This window comes from Tachysurus fulvidraco, chromosome 22 (genome assembly GCF_022655615.1).
Source record: "Tachysurus fulvidraco isolate hzauxx_2018 chromosome 22, HZAU_PFXX_2.0, whole genome shotgun sequence".
NCBI classification, from domain to species: Eukaryota; Metazoa; Chordata; class Actinopteri; order Siluriformes; family Bagridae; genus Tachysurus; species Tachysurus fulvidraco.
Genome location: NC_062539.1, coordinates 14,531,199 through 14,549,874, shown reverse-complemented (window position 1 = coordinate 14,549,874; position 18,676 = coordinate 14,531,199). Strand labels below are relative to the sequence as shown.

The 18,676-nt window shown below is 38.3% G+C and overlaps 2 protein-coding genes across 2 annotated transcripts; both read right to left on the bottom strand.

Moving 5' to 3' along the window:
- Nucleotides 1–83: 83 nt before the first annotated feature.
- Nucleotides 84–5,377, bottom strand: klhl40a (kelch-like family member 40a). Its single transcript, XM_027142831.2, has 6 exons — nucleotides 4,137–5,377; nucleotides 3,590–3,750; nucleotides 2,309–2,416; nucleotides 2,018–2,203; nucleotides 877–1,026; nucleotides 84–427 (listed from the first exon to the last, which is right to left on the bottom strand). The coding sequence occupies exons 1-6, from the start codon at nucleotides 5,256–5,258 to the stop codon at nucleotides 316–318; spliced, it is 1,839 nt and encodes a 612-aa protein (XP_026998632.1). The 5' UTR covers nucleotides 5,259–5,377; the 3' UTR covers nucleotides 84–315.
- A 1,453-nt stretch (nucleotides 5,378–6,830) lies between these two features.
- On the bottom strand, nucleotides 6,831–14,869 carry hhatla (hedgehog acyltransferase like, a). Its single transcript, XM_047806421.1, has 12 exons — nucleotides 14,691–14,869; nucleotides 12,938–13,090; nucleotides 12,158–12,225; nucleotides 11,342–11,455; nucleotides 10,208–10,402; nucleotides 9,847–10,056; nucleotides 9,202–9,373; nucleotides 8,871–9,015; nucleotides 8,739–8,774; nucleotides 8,445–8,646; nucleotides 7,654–7,795; nucleotides 6,831–7,275 (listed from the first exon to the last, which is right to left on the bottom strand). Exons 2-12 carry the CDS (start codon nucleotides 13,041–13,043, stop codon nucleotides 7,151–7,153), a joined length of 1,515 nt encoding a protein of 504 aa, XP_047662377.1. The 5' UTR covers nucleotides 13,044–13,090; nucleotides 14,691–14,869; the 3' UTR covers nucleotides 6,831–7,150.
- Nucleotides 14,870–18,676: the final 3,807 nt, after the last annotated feature.

Here is an 18,676-nt window from a genome sequence, read left to right as displayed (position 1 = left end):
TACCTCATAAGTTTTATGGATGACATGGCAGTTTTGCGATGTTGGAGATTACAAAGCATATACTACTCAAATCCAGACCGGTATAATTCTCTAATAAAGATGTCTTTAATTCAAATGTGTAGAAATCACATCACACCTTTCTGCAATTCACGTCACGAAAAAATGGTCCGTTCTTTATCGCCACCTGCTGTCCAGTTTTTACACTCGTACGTCTTCCGGGGGACTGCATGCAGGTATAGTTGTGTAAACCGCTAATAGTTCCAGTGCTCATCACACACTAAACTTCACGTGCGATAGGTGTCGTATGATCGAAGATTACATCTTGGTGAGTCGTAAAGAGTTCAGGCGCGCTCCTAACACGGAGGCCCCTGAAGCGTAGCAAATCTCCCGCAGCATTCCAGACCAGCAGTTTTCCTCCTCATCAAACCTGTGAGATTTGAGAGATCAGGATAAGTATCATCTGCCAAGCTTCATACATTCATTTATTCTTTTCACACCACCATGTTGTGCAGCTGACTGATATCTAAAAGTTTTCACCAAAAGATACTAAAGGCAGTCGTGGCCAAATGGTTAGAGAGTCTGACTCCTAACCCGAAGGTTGTGGGTTCAAGTCTCGGGCTGGCCACGACTGAGGTGCCCTTGAGCAAGTCACCGAATACCCCAAACTGCTCCCCGTCCTCTGCAGCATAAATGGCTGCCCACTGCTCCGGGTGTGTGTTCACGGTGTGTGTGTTCACTGCTGTGTGTGCACTTTGGATGGGTTAAATGCAGAGAACGAATTCTGAGTATTAGTCACGTCACTTTCACTAAAGTGGATATTTATTGAAAAAAACAAAACAAAGGGACCACTAAAACCACTTGTAATACACCACTTGCCTCCAGATATCGTTCATCTCAGTGGGTTCCAGCTTCTCTGTGGTGTCGTTGGGTATAACGGCGAAGCCTCCCACAGCGTACAAACAGCCGGCTAGCGAGATCAGGTTCAGAGAGCTTCTCTCCTGAGGGAAGTCCACAAACTCAGACCACCTGGATTACAGAACAGAGCTTCTTTCAGTTTTTAACTCTGGGAATGTCAGGGGTTGTCTTCTTCTTTTTTTTTTATTCAACTCATCAGAGCTTGTATGTAAAACTGGTGAGCCACATCACACAATCTACAGTAGCGTTGATGTCAAATTGACTTTTGTTAAAACTCGTCCAGGGCATGATACTTACCAGATGATATATAAATTTGGTATTTAGAAATATATGAAGCTATATTTAAACTTTTTCATTCGACACACTATCATATCATACACTAATATCATAAGGCCTAGTAGGCAAGGAAACTAGCTAGCTATATTATTAATATTACTAAAGCATAATAAGGCTTATGTGAGCTTTTTAGCTATACAAATCTCTGAGCTTTAAGTTTGATTGTTTTATATACATTATGCTTTTTGGTTTTAAATGAACACGTGTTGATTAGCATATTAGTTGTAGCTACATATACCGTAGCTTACTGACTATCTATCCGACCGCTTGGGTTAACATTTCATCCATCACAAATAATAATCGTTATCTTTTTAATTATAGAATATTTACTATTTTTAAATAGTGTATTTCAAGAAGAAAAAAAATAATGTAGGTCTGAATTTTAGTGTAACAGAGTAACATTTTAGAAAACTGTGATGCTGAGAATTTAAGTATATAAACTTATCTGAACTGCAAAATGTTTTTAGAAATAGCTTGTTTTTCCGTCTGGTTCTAGAATAATATATTAGGGCTTTTAGTTTCTTGGTAATCCCTTGAAACATAACCTGCACCTCCACCCCAAGCCAGTAGATGGCAATGATGGCATCAGCTACATCTCTGTATTTACACTTCAGATAAGTTCTCTAAAAAAAGGGTAAGTCTTACAGATGGGTTCAACATCTACCCATTTGCTTCAGACTTGAGAAGATTAAGAAGAACATGAAGTTAACTGCAATATGTATGATGAGGTCAAGGGAAAAAGTGAGGTTTGAGATGAGTCACTCACGTTTTTTTAGCGATGTCATAAACCTCAGCTTTGCTGGTTAGACCATCATCAGTGACCCCCGTCACCACGTAGATTTTGTCCTTGTGGACGGCGACACCGAACAGCGAACGAGCGGATTTCATGGGCGCCAGCTCCGTCCACTGAAACTTCATGGGGTTGTAGACGCACATTCTCCTCAAGCACTTCCTGTTAAATAACGTAGACCCAGAATCTGTAGTCATGTAAGGTGGCTAAAATAATTTCTAGCAAAATATCATTGTCTATCCTTTAGTTAGTTTATAACAATCATACTTGCTCTCTGATTTTCCACCCAGGATGTATACGAGGCCGTTATGTGAGACAGTCCCATGGCCATAGACTGAATAGGGAAGCGGGTCAGATTCGCCCCATTTGAAAGATCTACGCGAAGAAAAACAAACACAGTGAAGTTTTAATTGCAGCTGAAGAGTAAACATCCACATTCATTCATTCATTTTCTACCGCTTATCCGAACTTCTCGGGTCACGGGGAGCCTGTGCCTATCTCAGGCATCATCGGGCATCGAGGTAGGATACACCCTGGACGGAGTGCCAACCCATCACAGGGCACACACACACACTGCGGACAATTTTCCAATCAACCTACCATGCATGTCTTTGGACCGGGGAAGGAAACCGGAGTACCCGGAGGAAACCCCGAGGCACGGAGAGAACATGCAAACTCCACACACACAAGGCGGAGGCGGGAATCGAACCTCCAACCCTGGAGGTGTGAGGCGAACGTGCTAACCACTAAGCCACCGTGTCCCCCCATAAACATCTACAGTAAGATCCAAATATCCTGGCACATGAACTGGTTTTAATTCAGTTGTTGGAAATTGAAATATCTGTTTTTTTATTGTGGGGGGCACGGTGGCTTAGTGGTTAGCACGTTTTGCCTCACACCTCCAGGGTTGGGGGTTCGATTCCCGCCTCTGCCTTGTGTGTGTGGAGCTCTCCTCGTGCCTTGGGGGTTTCCTCCGGGTACTCCGGTTTCCTCCCCCGGTCCAAAGACATGCATGGTAGGTTGATTGGCATCTCTGGAAAATTGTCCGTAGTGTGTGATTGCGTGAGTGAATGAGAGTGTGTGTGTGTGCCCTGTGATGGGTTGGCACTCCGTCCAGGGTGTATCCTGCCTTGATGCCGATGACGCTCGAGAAGTCGGATAAGTGGTAGAAAATGAATGTATGAATGAATGTTTTTATTGTTCACAAGCCTCTTAATGCTTTCTTAATACCTGATATTAAATGTACAGTGTTAATACTTATAAGAATTAATAATATATAAATAATAATTAAAAATCATTGAAATCAAAATCAAGTGCAACAAGTTTGGTGCCCACAAAGTGGACACTACTCACAATAGAACATGACTGGGCATGCACAGGGTGCTGTGCTGTTACCTATAACTCTACACTCTGAAGTTTATTGCCAGTAACTACAATTTAATTACATAATCTTGTGGCACATACATGAAAAACAAGCTAGTTCCTCTACAGTTCCATCTCAGGTCATCGATGTCTTAAACATTAGAACGAATCGTCGGCTGTACTCACTGTCTGTCGTAGATCATGACAGTGTCTAAAGCATGCTCCCCCTCTTTCAGCTCTTTTCCACCTATGACATAGATGGAGTTCTGGGCATCGGCGAGCCCGAAGAGGCAGCGGGGGGTTGGTAGTGAGGGCATCCCGAGCCATTCAGTGCTTTTGGGGTCAAACTGGCAGAGAGAGAAGTGGAAGAACGTGCAGCATACAAATGAGCTAGCGCTATTCTTTTCTTAAATCGTTCCCAAGATGTACATTGTAAGCTAAATCACTGAGGTGAGGAAAAGAGTAAAGCCTCACAAAGTTCATAATATTGTAATAGGATTAAAGATTATGGTGTATAAAGTAGGAAAAAGGATTCATCAGTATTGTAGCATGAACAGCTGTTTTGATGAGTCACATTGAATCACTGGCTTCATGTATTGAGCCAGTGACGCGTGACATACTGCATGTATTCGTAACGCAGATGAATATAGTGTTGATTCAATGCAACAAAGCAAACAAATAACAGCAATATGAGATCATAGCAATGCTAGCAATAGATTTTCTGAAATGTTACCTGTAGGAAGTAAGAACTGAAAGGTTCCTCTGTGTTTTGCTCTTTATATATGAGTCCTCCAGCCACAAAGATCTGATTCTCTTTGGTCACCAAGCTGCAGTGATTTTTTGGTATCTCAGTAGAAGAAGAGGCTAAGTAGCATTCATTTTTAACAGGGTCATAGGCAACCGTCCCCGTGTCGCTAATCAGTAATATAAAGTCTGTTAGAAACATTCCAAAGCGTAGGTTGTTATTTAGGATCCCAGGAAGAAGACCTTCCTCATTTTCATCCTCATCTTCATCGCCCTTTGTAGCTCCTGCTTTCTTGTCTGATGGCCTCCTGATTTTGGGCAACAGTCCCTTTTGTGCTTTCTTGATAAGCTGCAGATCTTTCTTGATCTCCTGGTTGGATTTGATCAATCTGTGCCCTTCCACTTTTTCCTCAAAATAAGGAATTGGCATCAGACGAAATCGTATGCAATGCAGAAGTTCTGGTAGATCCTTCAGCCTTTCAACCTGATCATACTCGACCCATTCCATTAGAGCTTCAAACACCTTCTCTTCCTTTCCCACATTAAGGGAATCACATGTGATAATGGCAGCCAGTTCTCCAGCTCCTAGTTGATGGAAGTCCTGGTCACGGATGATGACCTCAAAACGTTCGCAAATGTAGTCCCGAGCCTTTGCTGCCAGTCTCGGACACTCCAGCAGTAGTCCTAGCCTGAAGATGGCTAGACAGTTGCTCAGGAACATCTTATGCTCCAGGTAGGATACACACACGCTAAAGATGGAAGGGATCTGGTACATGTTCGCTGCCATGAAGATATCCTGGACGTTCTGCTCAGTCAGGTCAATGTTACAGGTATAGATGTACCTTAGGATCATCTCCATAATTCCTGGTTCCACATCCTTCAGGACCACTTCTCTTTTTTTGCTCTCCTCCATGTCAGAAAGAAACATGGCCTTAAAATAAGGACTGCTGGCAGCAAGCACCAGCTTGTGGCAAGGGAAATCCTGGTCCTTAATCTTCAGGACACAGTCCACAAACTTGTCATTCTCAAGAAGTTCACAGAGGCCACCTAGAAGAAGTGACTGCTGGTACAGACGTGGCTCTGTCTCGGGATCCACTGGCACGGCGGCCATCTTGTCAAGGTTTCGTGGGCACCGTTAGCGTGGTGTTTATGTAGGAGTGTGTCCAGCTCCTGGAATGGTCGGATTAACAGTGTGACTCTGTGTGAGAGAAATGGAGACTGGTGTAGTGTAGCTTTGCCACTCAGCTGCCACTGGCTATCAGCTTTGTTTAATTTTAGAACTGAGTAAAGCCACAGGACTCACATATGGAGGGCCTGACATTTGAGATACCGTTATCTTCCCTCCCCCTTTACCGCCACCATCTTGACCAGAATGCTCATTCCAACAGCTGACATGCTGGCAAAGACGACCATACCGAGGAAAAGATTGTGAAGAAACCAGTTAAGAACACAAAGAAGCAGAGCAAAATGTGCTTTAAATGCTAAGAGCCGCCCACGGACATTAATTTGAATAAAAATCAATTACATACTGGAACATATTAGAGGGTATATGTCCTGCCTGATTTATGTATTGGAAAGGATGTTCATTCATTCGTTCATTCATTCATTTTCTGGATACACCCTGGATGGAGTGCCAACCCATCACAGGGCACACACACACACACACACACTCTCATTCACTCACACACTCACACACTATGGACAATTTTACAGAGATGCCAATCAACCTACCATGCATGTCTTTGGACCGGGGGAGGAAACCGGAGTACACGGAGGAAACCCCGAGGCACGGGGAGAACATGCAAACTCCACACACGGTGGCAGAGGCGGGAATCGAACCCCCAACCCTGGAGGTGTGAGGCGAACGTGCTAACCACTAAGCCACCGTGACCCCCGGGAAAGATGTTCCCAAATAAAATTTTTTCCTTCCTTTCTATCTCCCATAATGCTAATAATCTTAACAACAGCTAGCCATTTACCAGCTGTGTAACTTTATTCTTTTTTCTGTCCTCCTCTTCACGATATGGTGCATTTTCCCAATTAGACTACTCATTCATTCATCTTTAGTAAGAGCTTTATCACAGTCAGGGTTATGATAGTTATGGAAACCATCACAGGAACACCGCCTATGGGGCTGGAGTACATCTTGGATGGGACTCCAGGATGCCACCTAGGGCAGGAAAATTACAAAGCTGGATTGGACATCAGAACATGAATTGTGGAACCTTGTTATACAAACCTAAAAGGGTTCCTTAAGGGTTTTCTAAAAGGAAGTTTAATAGAGACCCTCTCCAAAAGGAAAATTCTACAGAAACTTTATTAAGGGTTTATCCACTTTTTAGTCAAATGAATAACCTAAAAGTGAACTGAATACCAGATACAGAATATTTACCTTCAATTGGCTTATAAATAGCACACATACCAAAAAAAAGGGTTAACCCTAACCCTAGGTCAACAGGCCCAGGTTTATGTCTGATTATGGGCTGGATATGGTTCTTAAGGAGGAATTTGTGTGAACATATAAAGTGATGTACAAAAATGTCATTTAATCTTCTCATTAAGGATATGAAATATGGTCAAAGCAACAGATTTAAAGAGATTATAAGAAACTGATCTTAGAAACAGATGTCCAGACAAAAGCAGTCATATTTCATGGTCAGAACAACAGACACCAAACACAAACTCATAAAGACTTTGTCAACTTTAATCGTTCAATATATTAAATCTGCATAAAATATTTGGCAAGACCATTTCTTCTTAAAATCCATGATATATTTAAATGAAATGAATACAAAAAATGCACTTGGTTCATATGCAGCAGTCTCTTAGAAAGGAGTTAGAACTTGTACAACAAGTGCACTTAAGGCCTATTCACAGTTTTTTAAAAAAAACACCCTGTGCTTATTAAACAGGTTTGTCTTGAGCAGTGACCATGGGGACAGAAGCCGCTTGGGTTTTGGGTATGAGGAGCTTGGATACGGCAAAAATGTTCTCTCTGCTCATCTAATCAATTTTGGGTTTAATCGGCTCGGGTTCTTCGAGCAGGGCAAGTTTTCGCTCTCGCTCTTTCACCAGCTGAATTCCACAGTAGGTCACTAAAAACACTGAGAGAGTGGACATTGGGAAACCTGGGAGAAGAAACAACGGCAAACAGAGCAGATTTTAGTAAAGGATCCTCATGTTTTGATCACTACTTTGCAACGGATCAACCATTGACCTCATTTTATTTTTTTCACTGTTTATAACAATTGTTATTACACATATGTAAAATTGTAAATACGTACAATCGACATGTTCTGAATACAACTGATTAAACATGTTTTGGTAAAATCCAGTTCACCCTTAAAATAAAAACTACTCATCTTCCAGTCAACACTATTCGGAGAACGGAGTACATTTCTTTATTTTGGGCTAAAAGTATTGGCTCAGTATGGCATATGTACTATACAGGACTATACAAGAAATAAATCTGAATTGTTATAATACTGTGTTAAGATGTGACTTACCCTTAAACAATAGTCTCTTAGCCACCAGCTTGGCAAAATCCAGGCTATTCAATGCGAGGATGTTATACAGGACGATTTGCCAGAAGTTAACAGCGTTGAACAGTCCTCTGATACGCCGTGACATTGCCTCAGACATGAGACCCTGTAAAAAAAATAAATAACATGCTGTCTGACCTTTATTGCATTAACACAATTTACAGACACAATGCCGCTGAATTCTGTATTGTGATTGGTCAGAATAATTTTTTAGAACAGCAGCTCTGAGAGTGGTTCTTGTTCTAATGCATTATCTTTTATCTATCTGTTTTCTAATAAATTACACACGGCCTTAAACAGCAGGGACTACATTTAAGCAAAATTGAAAAAATGTGTCATTGTTGATATTGTGAGGTTTCCAATGAGGAGAGGTTTATTTTAGCAATTTTGGATGGATTCGACTTTTTAACACTTTGTAATTTAGGGTTTTCCACCGTGGGAAAGTCTTCATTTATTTTTTGAACTTCAAAAGAAAAAAAAAAGAGATGCTGTTGAGGGAATGATGGAATATTTATGATGCTATACCGTAATAAAAAATGCATAACATGTATAAGCAAAAAAAAAACAAAACACTTTAAGAATAACCTTTTTTGGCACTATCACCCTGCCCTGCCTTTGATTAAGTTCTTATAAGTGCATTTCCTCCAGATAAGCGGTAGAAGATGGATGGATGGATGGATGGATGGATGGATGGATGGATGGAAGTGCACTTATAAAGAACCGAATTTTGATTGACAGGCGATTGACATTCATACCTCAATGGTAGACAAAGGAGGCAGGGAAAAGAGCTTAGCCACCCACAGCTCAAAGTTCAGGCCAAAGCAGTTAAAGAAGGACCAAATGTACACCAGTTCGCAAGGTCCGAGCCACAGAGTAGTGATGCCGAATGTGCAGATTGTAGCGACCAGCTCCTTGAAGATTCCATCATGATTTCCACCAATGTAATCATACACATACCTTGACGGTAAACAAAATAAAGATTTGCAGCACGTCATCATATATATATATATGTGTGTGTGACATTTCACACTAATGGGAGTTTTGCTCACTTGCATAGCCAGTCGTTGATTCCTCTGTCAAAGTGCCTAGAAATTTGAAACATATTTTTATGAGTTAAATGGAATTATTTTTTAAATCTACATGATTTCAGAAAAAAGTACACGTAGTGTATCTGCGCTTACGTTTCGGCAAAGACATACAGCATGGTGATACACTTAGGTGGTTGAGGAGGATCCAGGTGGTCTAGCCGAGACACTGTGTTGATAACGCCAAACATGACGGCTGCCTTCACCCAGTCGTACACCAGGTTTGAGTACGCCAAGCCAGCTGGAAAAGAGACAAAACACGATCCATGTGGATGCATAAAAGTTCTGAAATCTCTGACTACTCGAAAGAAATTTCATTTGCAGTGTATAGATATTTTTTTGGGACTCTTGTCTAATCTGGCTCAGTTTTGTCGCTTGCATCTCTCTTTTCTAATGAGTTACATTATTTTTGGAAGACAAAACTGACCTAATGACCAATCAGGCAAGTCTTTCACCAGCTTCATGTCACTCGGGATTGTCAAAATATACAGGAAATGGAAGAACACGTCCACCACCAAAATGGCTCCAAGGTGCACCAAAGCATGGATGGTGATGTTCCACATCTCTCGATCTTTACGAATCAGGTTAGGGTTATTGGCCTGAAGATGAAACAATATCCCGTTACACGGCTCAAAGTCTGTACTCTAGTAGTTTCTACTTAAGCTTTTACCTACTGTACATGTAGCATATACAGTATGTGACAGATATATCACAGACAGCCATCTTGTCTGAATTTATGGTTGTGTGGATCTGCATGGATACAAGATCCACTTCAGGAAAAGTGACAGTATCTGGAACTATTTTTTTTTAAAGGAAATTTAAAAATAAACCAACAGATGACGTTGCCATGTTATGTTGGAAAGTTAAAGATCCATAAAAAGAGCTTTGGTGATATTTTCTCTCCTGTCTGTGTCATCCTAAAAGCTTTGTAGTTTAACAATGACAAGTTTTAAGTTTTAATTATTACGGGGTAACATACTCCTCTATTTCTGTGATTATGTAGCAGTTTAGCGCTCGATATTAGTAAGAAATCTAATACTGAGGTGTCGGCAGTGAGACTTAAGGGACTTGCCTGCACGTGGAATCGATCAAACGTCATGATGGGTCCGAAGAAGAAGAAAGGGAGGTAGAAGTTGTACTTGACCAGATCCAAAAAGCTGTAGTGGCCGTCCTTCTTTTCGCAGTTCTCCAAAGCGAAGCTCATGCAGCGCATGATGGAGAACCCACAGCCTCCATAGAACAGGATATCCTGAAGATCGAAGGTGCCGGTCACAAAGCCAGCCTAAAAAAAACAGAGAACTTTAATAGAATCAGACATAAAATGTTCAATTAAAGTTTAGTTTTAGCATTGTTTAGTTACTTTGGAGATTTTTAAATAGCGTAAAATAAAATGCTTGCATACATGATGATAGATGTTAGAGTTAGCCACCAACCTGCCAGGAGCTGAAGGGCTCCATCTTGAAGGTGGCCAGGCTGGTGAGTCCAGCCAGAAAGCAAAGCCACTTCCTCTTAATGAGGGCTACGCTGTACAGGAGGATGCAGTGAGACAGGATGAGAGAGACGTATGTCCAGCCCATGATGATGAGCGTCGTCACAAAGCCGTACAGCATGTAGACCAGAGACCTTTGCTGTGGATCAGGATAAAGAACGCATTAGAAAAGCAAAAGAATCTATTATGAGCATGCTGAACACCGCTATTAAATGTGAGAAAAGGTTTTGTTTTAAAAGTTAAAGAGCACTAGTAATAGCACTATTATAAAGGAAAATAGTAGAGTTTTATTCCTCTTATACCACAGCAATTTGACAATGCTAAGAAACATTATTTATTAAAGAAATAACACATCATACTTTTTATCCGTTTAGAGTTACATTCATTATTGTGGAATGTATTGTGGAATGTTTCTGTTATCACTAAAAAGATGAAGATATACGGAATGGAAAAAACTGTCCTCTGTCCTGAAGAATCGAAAGTTTTGGAAAGCTTAAAGCTTTATTTCTGACCGTTATTGGGGATTCCTTCAGTAACTAATCAAAATTTGTTTACATGCATTAACAATTGTTCATTTTATTAAATTTTTTTTTTGGTTCATCCATGTGGAGCTTCCACCATATTAATCCCTGTTACTATAGAAACAGTGGCATGCTAGCACGATCGAACATCTGACCAATCAGAATCGAGAGCGGTGTAAAATGTAATAAGCATGCAGATACGTTATATTAAGGCGAGTTAAAGCATATGCACACGTTAAAGCATTTAAAAATTGTCATTACCTCATCAATCTTCATAGGAAGCAACAAAAAAAAAATCACAATGCATTTGCAATTTATTACAATACACTGACGATATGATGCAGCTTTATAGTGCTTTTAATCAAAGAGAATTTCTTATGTAGAAACACTCACAAGTCATAAACACACTGGTGCCAGTTTATTACAGTATGTACACTTTACTAACACAATAAGGTGACAACTATTAATATATCGAACCATGCAGTCTGTAAATGCACATGCAGAAATAGTTTTAATAGTTATGGCAAAACGTGCTACTGGGAAACAACCCGACCCACCTTGGGAGAAATCATGGAGCAGATTTTGGCGAAGATCACATGACCAGAGAGGGCGAACAAGATGTGGTTGCGGAAGGTGGTGAACCACATCGCCCACTCAAAGTCAGCCACGTCCTTATTGAGTAGAGAAAATCTATTAGTACATGAGTCTTAGAAATCTAAGTGTATGAGCAAGAGCTAATAATAATAATAATAATAATAATAATAATAATAATAATAATAATAATAATAATAATAATAATAATGTCTTATAGCTAAAATAGTATATAACGATTCTAAGAATAAAGCACATGGATATTTAATAAATGTTGATTAATGGTATAATGATTATATGCATATTATAATAACATAACCAGTTTTAAAGTCATGCATCTGATTGGTAATTAGAGTGTGCTAATTAATTAGCTATAACAGCAGCTATGATAGCAGATTTGGTAGTTTTTATTTATGTGTTCATTCAAATAATGAATATATTACGTGTATATCAAATACACATTTCTGTTCATTTTCACTAATGTTTCAGAATCAAAAACAAAAAAGTATAAAAAATAATTACAGACAAACTGATGTGGTATAATAGAAATAAGACACTTAAGGATGTGCTGTTATAGAAAAATAATGGGACTTTGTTACTGCATCATAAAAGTTTTATTCCTGACACAATTGAATTGTATCAAGAATAAACATGGTTTCAAAAAACGTTTTCACAGATACTGTATTGAATAACTGACGCCAGCAATCCCAGTTTATTATGGCTTTTTTTTATTTTTGGCAAATAATAAGCCCATATTTGATAATAAAGTCTGGCATATTCACCATTTTTCTGCCAAAGTAGTGCCATCCTGGTTTCACACTTCCTTTAAAAGCCTTCCTGTTAACATTCTCTGGAAATAAAAAGTAAAACAATCATTTAAAGCATGCACTTTGCAGAGGAAGTACTGAGTTTGGGATTCAGATCTTATCCAGCTGATAACCGGATGATTCCTGAGCTAAACCGTACATAGATATCTTGCCAATATATTTATTAAGCTGCAATCTCCTTCTCTATTTTAATAAAAATCTGACTGTGTTTTTTGGAAAATGAATAATTAACAGATATTACATAATATGCGAGAGGATGGTGGGTGTTAAAAACCCGTTGTGGTATTTATGTCATTCAGAGGCGACACTGATTCATGAGTCAGTATGAATAATTCTTACAAGAGGTCAATCTGATGCTTGGCATGTCCTGGTGTATGTCACAGAAAAATAAAAATGGCTGAAGATCAAATACAGATTCATGGGTGCTTCATGGCTGCTGCTCTCGAGTTCTCATCTATCCTTTTGGCAAGTGACCTACAAACTGAGCGCTTCATTTCAACTTTCAACAACTGGGCTAAAATTATACTGAACTTCATTCCTTTTTAACATTCTGTAATGTTGAAAATAGCACAAAATCCCCAGGGTTGCGTTAATTAGATCACGTTAATTAGACCTCCTTCTGTGTGTGATATATTCCTCTGACCCTCGCAGCGTACAATATAGCGACAGCCTTTACAAAACAGTTTAAATTAACCACACTTCCATTACTTTTTACAGAAATGTGGTATAACTTACCACTGGATGCCTCGATGATCCAGCTTCCTGCCCACAGGACAGCCAAAGAGAGGACAGCAGTGTAGAGGTAGAGCTCAGCCTTAGGTAGGGCCGCCTTGATCCCCATGATTCAAATCTAGCACCAAAATCCAAAATGGAAACTACTGTACAGGCCTAAAGAGAAACGAAACCATCAGGCAAACAGATAGACAAGCAAATATTATTTAAATCAGTATGGTTACTGTACCATAATGTACTCATTTTAATACGTACAGTGCTACATCATTGTGATATATATATATACTATTCCGTATGACTATTTCAATCCCATGCGCTGCAAGCAATTTGAATGCTGATTGGCTTAAAGTTTTCACCAACTCGCGCTTATGTAATCGTTTCTATGGTTACCAAGAGTGGCCTACTATTTACTATTTATATACATTTAGCTCGCACAATCTTCCGTGAGTCGGTAAGCTTGTATCGTGTAAACCGTCTTTTAAATACATGTAAATCTTATCAGGACATTTTGTAAATGTTGATATTGATATTTCTAATTTTTAAAGCTGTGTCGGTTTAAACGGCTTCTAAATAATTAATCTATATGAAGAACTAGATAGAAAAGGCATCTCCACTGTAGCTTAGCACGTATTGCTTTGTTTTTACCATTTTGTATGTTATTATAGCTTATTATTTTGTTGTTATTTATTATTTTGTAAACATAATTTTATATTATTGTGTAAAATTTTAATACAATTCTTTGTGTAAAGAAAGAATTCATTTGAAGAGAAAGGAATTGGTTCTTTTTTAAACAACTCGGATCACATCGATCAAGTGAATCAATTCAAGCCATAGAGAAAATATATATATATATATATATATATATTTATTTTTATTTATTTATTTATTTTTTAAGTGTATAAAGTATTTGTGATTCTGATTATATTTCCGCTCTGAGTGGTGAGCTACATTTATTAAATCTCGCAGAATTCTATTCACTTAAACCGGTTTGTTCGAAAGAGTCGATTCAGTTTGATTCATAATGGGCATCTGTCTTCTGGACAATATTGCAGAGGATTTACTGGGAATGGGTGGGAGTAATGATCTGATTCACCATCTTTCTCTCCAGTCAGAATAATTGCACATCAGTGTCCCTTAATGAGGCAATTTCTCACAAAAATAACTTTAAATATATATAGTTACATGTTTATTTTAGCATTGTAAATAAAATACACAATTATGCACCATCTAACACTTAATCAGAATAAACAACAGTTTCTTAATGTGTCATGCACTACCTAAAAAAACCTTATTACATCTTATTAAGAGGCAAAATAATTCAATTAATGTAAGTGCAAAAATTTGCCTGTCAAATTCACAGAGGAACTTGAAGGCTGTGGAGTGACTTTAATGGGAGTGTATATTTCACAGCTCCTCTGAAACCGCACCGTCAGCTGCTCAGAGCAGCCTCTTCCTATTATAGCTCGAGCAGTTGCCCATTGCTACAGGGCTTTTAGTCCACTACAGGGGTCTTTATAATAGTGTCCAATAAATAACACATAATGAACCTTTATAGCGCTCAGCTGATTCTGGTTTCTTCATTTAAAGCAGTTGACAACTACTTACTTTTACCTAAAAGTAATCATGATGAGCATGCACACACATTTATTTTTTTTCTTTAATGATGTTCTGCATGAGAAATGTCCTAGTAATTCAGTAAATCTGCAGTGAAAGCATGTGTAGATTAAAGAAAGATGATCAGTAAGTAAGTACTAACCTCAGGTCCACTCTTGTGGGAAGCCCAGGTATTAGAACTGATATCAACCTCTCAACAAATTAATTAAAAAAAAAAGAAAAGAAAAAGGAAAGGTTGAAAGTGCAGTTTGTCTTAATGCATCCGTACTGATTTGAGAGTGCCGATGTTCCGGCAGTGCGGCTGGTGGTGGATGTTGAGGCAGGAGGGGGGGTTGTGGGGTATATTTAGCTCTCACTTACTCCAGCACTGCAGTGGATGGCTGTGCTGTGCTGCGCTGTGTAAGATAAGCCCGCTGTAAGCTACAAGAGAAGCTCAGCATGCCATTTTACACACTAAAGTTGTTGTCATGGGTGCATGTTTGTGCAGATGAGGAAGTTTAGTTTCCAACTCGTTGGTCCATCTGAAAAAATGGCTTAAAAACAATGCACCTGGAGTTTGGGGGTGGGGTGGGGGGGATTAAGGGTGAGGATTAAGGGTGATAAATATGTAAGAAATAAAACACTCTCACTTTGCCAAGCTGTTATATGCAATGAGAGGATAATGTACTCTCACAATACATCTCAAATGGTTTCCTCTTATATCTACACCATCATCGTGTTTTTCTTTTTTTCTTGAAGTTATTAAGAGAAAATGGAAAGCTGACACTGGAGACTCCTGCCATAATTGCTAAATAAACCAACATAAGCCAAGCTGATGTAATGAGTTGTGTAAAAGTAAAGTTGTGTGTACTGTATGTAGAACTAAAGAGTGAATATTTAAGCCATTGTGATGTTCCACAGTGACGTGTTAATAGGTGATAGGACATCATTGAAGGGATTCAGATGTAAATGAGTCTAAATCTGCATTTTGTACATGGTGTCCTGAGATGGATTTGTTCTAAAAGATTTGTGGACAGCAATTTAAAAAAAAATTTGGTTATAGCACTCATATGTGCTTGTTAAACACCCAGTTCCAGATATGTTCTCCTGGTGCTGTTAAAATAACTTGATTTTGGAGCGTGACTGTGGGGATTTGTGGGGACTATATGTGGAATAAAGTGCTGATGTATGCAGTACAATGATGTGTGACGTTGAACAGCATTGTACTTTGTGGGTGTGGGTGCAAACAAATACAAGGTGTATTCCTAGGTGTTGTCCTGGTTCATGGACCGGACGTCCTGTGTGAAGAAGCTCCTCCTCATTCTCTTTCTGCTGGCCTTCAAGGAGAGCTTATTTGACCAGAAACAGCATGAAGAATCCATTGTTTGCATGTAACTCACCGTGTAATAAATATATTTTAAACTCTCCCTAGTTGATGTTAGTTATAGATATTAAGTAAATATACTCAGGATTTCAACTATTACAGCTAATAGACATTAAGGGTATACTGAATTACACACTATAGGGTATACTTATTTTCACTAGAGGGTATACTGAATTACACACTATAGGGTATACTGAGTTTCACACTAGAGGGTATACTGATTTTGACTATAGGGTATACTGAATTTCACACTATAGGGTATACTGATTTTCACTATAGAGTATACTGATTTACACTAGAGGGTATAATGATTTTCATACTATAGGGTATACTGATTTTCACTATAAAGTATAATGATTTACACTAGAGGGTATACTGATTTTCACTATTTTAATTTATACTGAATGTCGTACTATAATGTATACTGATTTACACTAGAGGGTGCACTGAATTTCACACTAGAGGGTATACTGATTTTCACTAGAGGGTATACTGATTTTCACTATAGGGTATACTGAATTTTGTACTATAGGGTATACTGATTTTCACTATAGGGTATACTGAATTTTGTACTATAGGGTATACTGATTTTCACTATAGGGTATACTGATTTTCACTAGAGGGTATACTGATTTTCACTATAGGGTATACTGATTTTCACTAGAGGGTATACTGATTTTCACTATAGGGTATACTGAATTTTGTACAATAGGGTATACTGATTTACACTATAGGGTATACTGATTTTCACTAGAGGGTATACTGAATTTTGTACTATAGGGTATACTGATTTACACTATAGGGTATACTGATTTTCACTAGAGGGTATACTGAATTTTGTACTAGAGGGTATACTGATTTACACTATAGGGTATACTGATTTTCACTAGAGGGTATACTGAATTTTGTACTATAGGGTATACTGATTTACACTATAGGGTATACTGATTTACACTATAGGGTATACTGAATTTTGTACTAGAGGGTATACTGATTTACACTATAGGGTATACTGATTTTCACTAGAGGGTATACTGAATTTTGTACTAGAGGGTATACTGATTTACACTATAGGGTATACTGATTTACACTAGAGGGTATACTGATTTACACTATAGGGTATACTGATTTACACTATAGGGTATACTGATTTTCACTAGAGGGTATACTGATTTACACTAGAGGGTATACTGATTTACACTATAGGGTATACTGATTTTCACTAGAGAGTATACTGATTTACACTATAGGGTATACTGATTTTCACTAGAGAGTATACTGATTTACACTAGAGGGTATACTGATTTACACTATAGGGTATACTGATTTTCACTAGAGAGTATACTGATTTACACTAGAGGGTATACTGATTTTCACTATAGGGTATACTGAATTTTGTACTATAGGGTATACTGATTTTCACTATAGGGTATACTGATTTACACTATAGGGTATACTGAATTTTGTACAATAGGGTATACTGATTTTCACTAGAGGGTATACTGATTTTCACTATAGGGTATACTGAATTTTGTACAATAGGGTATACTGATTTTCACTAGAGGGTATACTGATTTTCACTATAGGGTATACTGAATTTTGTACTATAGGGTATACTGATTTACACTATAGGGTATACTGATTTTCACTAGAGGGTATACTGAATTTTGTACTATAGGGTATACTGATTTACACTATAGGGTATACTGATTTTCACTAGAGGGTATACTGAATTTTGTACTAGAGGGTATACTGATTTACACTATAGGGTATACTGATTTTCACTATAGGGTATACTGATTTACACTATAGGGTATACTGATTTACACTAGAGGGTATACTGATTTTCACTATAGGGTATACTGAATTTTGTACTATAGGGTATACTGATTTACACTATAGGGTATACTGATTTACACTAGAGGGTATACTGAATTTTGTACTAGAGGGTATACTGATTTACACTATAGGGTATACTGATTTACACTAGAGGGTATACTGATTTACACTATAGGGTATACTGATTTACACTATAGGGTATACTGATTTTCACTAGAGGGTATACTGATTTACACTAGAGGGTATACTGATTTACACTATAGGGTATACTGATTTTCACCAGAGGGTATACTGAATTTTGTACTAGAGGGTATACTGATTTACACTATAGGGTATACTGATTTACACTAGAGGGTATACTGATTTACACTATAGGGTATACTGATTTTCACTATAGGGTATACTGATTTACACTAGAGGGTATACTGATTTTCACTATAGGGTATACTGATTTACACTAGAGGGTATACTGATTTACACTAGAGGGTATACTGATTTACACTATAGGGTATACTGATTTACACTAGAGGGTATACTGATTTACACTAGAGGGTATACTGATTTACACTATAGGGTATACTGATTTTCACTATAGGGTATACTGAATTTCACACTATTCCCACATAAAGTGTGTGGTTTAAGACGCACGCGTAGTACACCGAAGGACACACTTGCTACACCTTTTAAACACTAGAGGGCTGTATTTGTACATAACAGAATTTTTTTGAGGAAATCCCCGTCGCAAATAAAAAAAAATATTTATATTTATACCATATATTCGGTCATTTCTGAGCATTTAAACTCGTTTTCACACCTGATCCTTCCCACAAATATTCTGTAACGTTTACCATAATCAAATTGTGTGTAATACTTTTTTTATCGTTCTTGAACTGAGATTTGGATGAAACCGCCGAGACACTGAGAGA

What these genes read in the sequence shown, in the direction of transcription:
- klhl40a (XM_027142831.2), bottom strand. Translation starts at nt 5,258, where the DNA reads ATGGCCGCCGTGCCAGTGGATCCCGAGACAGAGCCACGTCTGTACCAG. An exon ending in GGTGGAAAATCAGAGAGCAA is followed by an intron (nt 2,204 to 2,308) that starts GTATGATTGTTA and finishes GTTATTTAACAG; the next exon opens with GAAGTGCTTGAGGAGAATGT. An exon ending in GAGATGAACGATATCTGGAG is followed by an intron (nt 428 to 876) that starts GCAAGTGGTGTA and finishes CAAATCTCACAG; the next exon opens with GTTTGATGAGGAGGAAAACT.
- hhatla (XM_047806421.1), bottom strand. Translation starts at nt 13,043, where the DNA reads ATGGGGATCAAGGCGGCCCTACCTAAGGCTGAGCTCTACCTCTACACT. An exon ending in GATCATCGAGGCATCCAGTG is followed by an intron (nt 12,226 to 12,937) that starts GTAAGTTATACC and finishes TTTTATTTCCAG; the next exon opens with AGAATGTTAACAGGAAGGCT. An exon ending in TAAGAGACTATTGTTTAAGG is followed by an intron (nt 7,276 to 7,653) that starts GTAAGTCACATC and finishes TTCTTCTCCCAG; the next exon opens with GTTTCCCAATGTCCACTCTC.